This window comes from Schistosoma mansoni, chromosome 4 (genome assembly GCF_000237925.1).
Source record: "Schistosoma mansoni strain Puerto Rico chromosome 4, complete genome".
NCBI lineage: Eukaryota > Metazoa > Platyhelminthes > Trematoda > Strigeidida > Schistosomatidae > Schistosoma > Schistosoma mansoni.
In genome coordinates, this window is record NC_031498.1 from 22,077,661 (window position 1) to 22,079,129 (window position 1,469).

Consider the following 1,469-nt stretch of genomic DNA (forward strand, 5'->3'; position numbering starts at 1 on the left):
ATCAGTTAGACCAGTTACGATGGGATACAATGATTTTGAGGCATGAGGACTGTGTCCTAGGAGGTTCAAGATTAGGAGGTTAGCACTTCCTAGTGCAAGATTAGAAACATTCCAATTCAGCATGTAAGCACCGGTCAATACACTAAGTTACGTTTTCTGATAAGTTAAATCTCACCAGGTTTCTAATATCAGTTTATACAGACCATTCAAAACATATGATCATGCCTGTAATGGTCGTGTAGCATTAAAAACATTAATTATTGTTATTTGATGATGCAAATTTGGGTATATTATACAGCGTCACTTTAGTTTTTATTGACTAGATAAGGGGTATTCTCCGTTTGTTTAAACTAGTGGGTTGGTATCTTCCAAACGTGGTGCTCCCCTCGTGGCTAAGGCTTATAGCAGCTCACGTTTATAATCATGTCCAAAAGCGAGTTAGCATGTGTTTACGCTGCCTTGATGTTAGCTGACGATGACATCGACGTTACAGGTAATTGGGATTAAGTAGATATCTTTTGGCGTTCGAGTTTTTTATAGTAGTAATCTAGTTTATTTTAACCAGTGTAGGGACTTAATTACTTTGTAGTCAGTGTCACAATATATTGCAAATTTTTTGTAGACAGTCGTGTTACAATTGTCTGAGCTAATATATTAATTCCGTATTTTCAGCTGACAAAATAAATACCGTCCTAAAGGCTGCTAACATCAAGTTTGTTGAATCATATCTTCCAAACCTTTTTGCAACGGCTTTGAACGGAAAGAATGTCAGAGATCTATTGATGTCCATGGGGTCTGCTGCACCTTCTGCTGTTGCCGCCCCGACGTCGGCCCCAGTGGCAGCAGCGGCGGGTGGTGGTGCCGAAAAGGGTAAAGAACCTGCAAAAGAAGAAAAGAAACCAGTTTCTGATGATGAATCTGATGACTCGATGGGCTTTGACTTGTTCGGTTAATTGCATCTTATGTACAGAATATATTGGATACACATGACCGTGGTAGTTCTTTTAATGTTTATTACTGAGGTATACATGACGTCTCTTTCCGAGTACATAATACAATCGCACGCCTTTCTCTTTGCCTGGTACGATCAAAGGGTTGCGGTGTCATTACGTTTCTGAGTAGTTTTGTAACTAATGGAGTTTGTAGTCGACGTCCTCTCCTAGTTTTATTCACACTCGTCAGCTGGTCGGGCTAGCTTCGTGAACCATTCTTATCAGCGGCAAGTAAGCTGGTCTGCTAATTTATTGCATATTCTCGTACTGTTCATTGTTCCGTCCTAATGAACAATAGCACATCTATTTGTTTATGAGTTTGGGGTTCTACATAATCAGTCAAAGCATTCATATTCTAGTATGTTTTAAAAAAATTGGATATGTAGTTGGATGTGATCTTGTCAACTCAAATTTGGTTACTGGCCAAGCGTTTCCAAAATGCTTGCTAATCAGTTGGAAAGCTGTGATATAGGAGAG

General features: G+C 39.3%; 1 protein-coding gene across 1 annotated transcript; it reads left to right on the forward strand.

The window, feature by feature from the left end:
• The first annotated feature begins 357 nt into the window (after window positions 1–357).
• Window positions 358–992, forward strand: Smp_041980 (putative 60s acidic ribosomal protein P1). The gene is made up of 2 exons (XM_018797212.1): window positions 358–493; window positions 673–992. The coding sequence occupies exons 1-2, from the start codon at window positions 424–426 to the stop codon at window positions 951–953; spliced, it is 351 nt and encodes a 116-aa protein (XP_018652276.1). The 5' UTR covers window positions 358–423; the 3' UTR covers window positions 954–992.
• The last annotated feature ends 477 nt before the right edge of the window (window positions 993–1,469 follow it).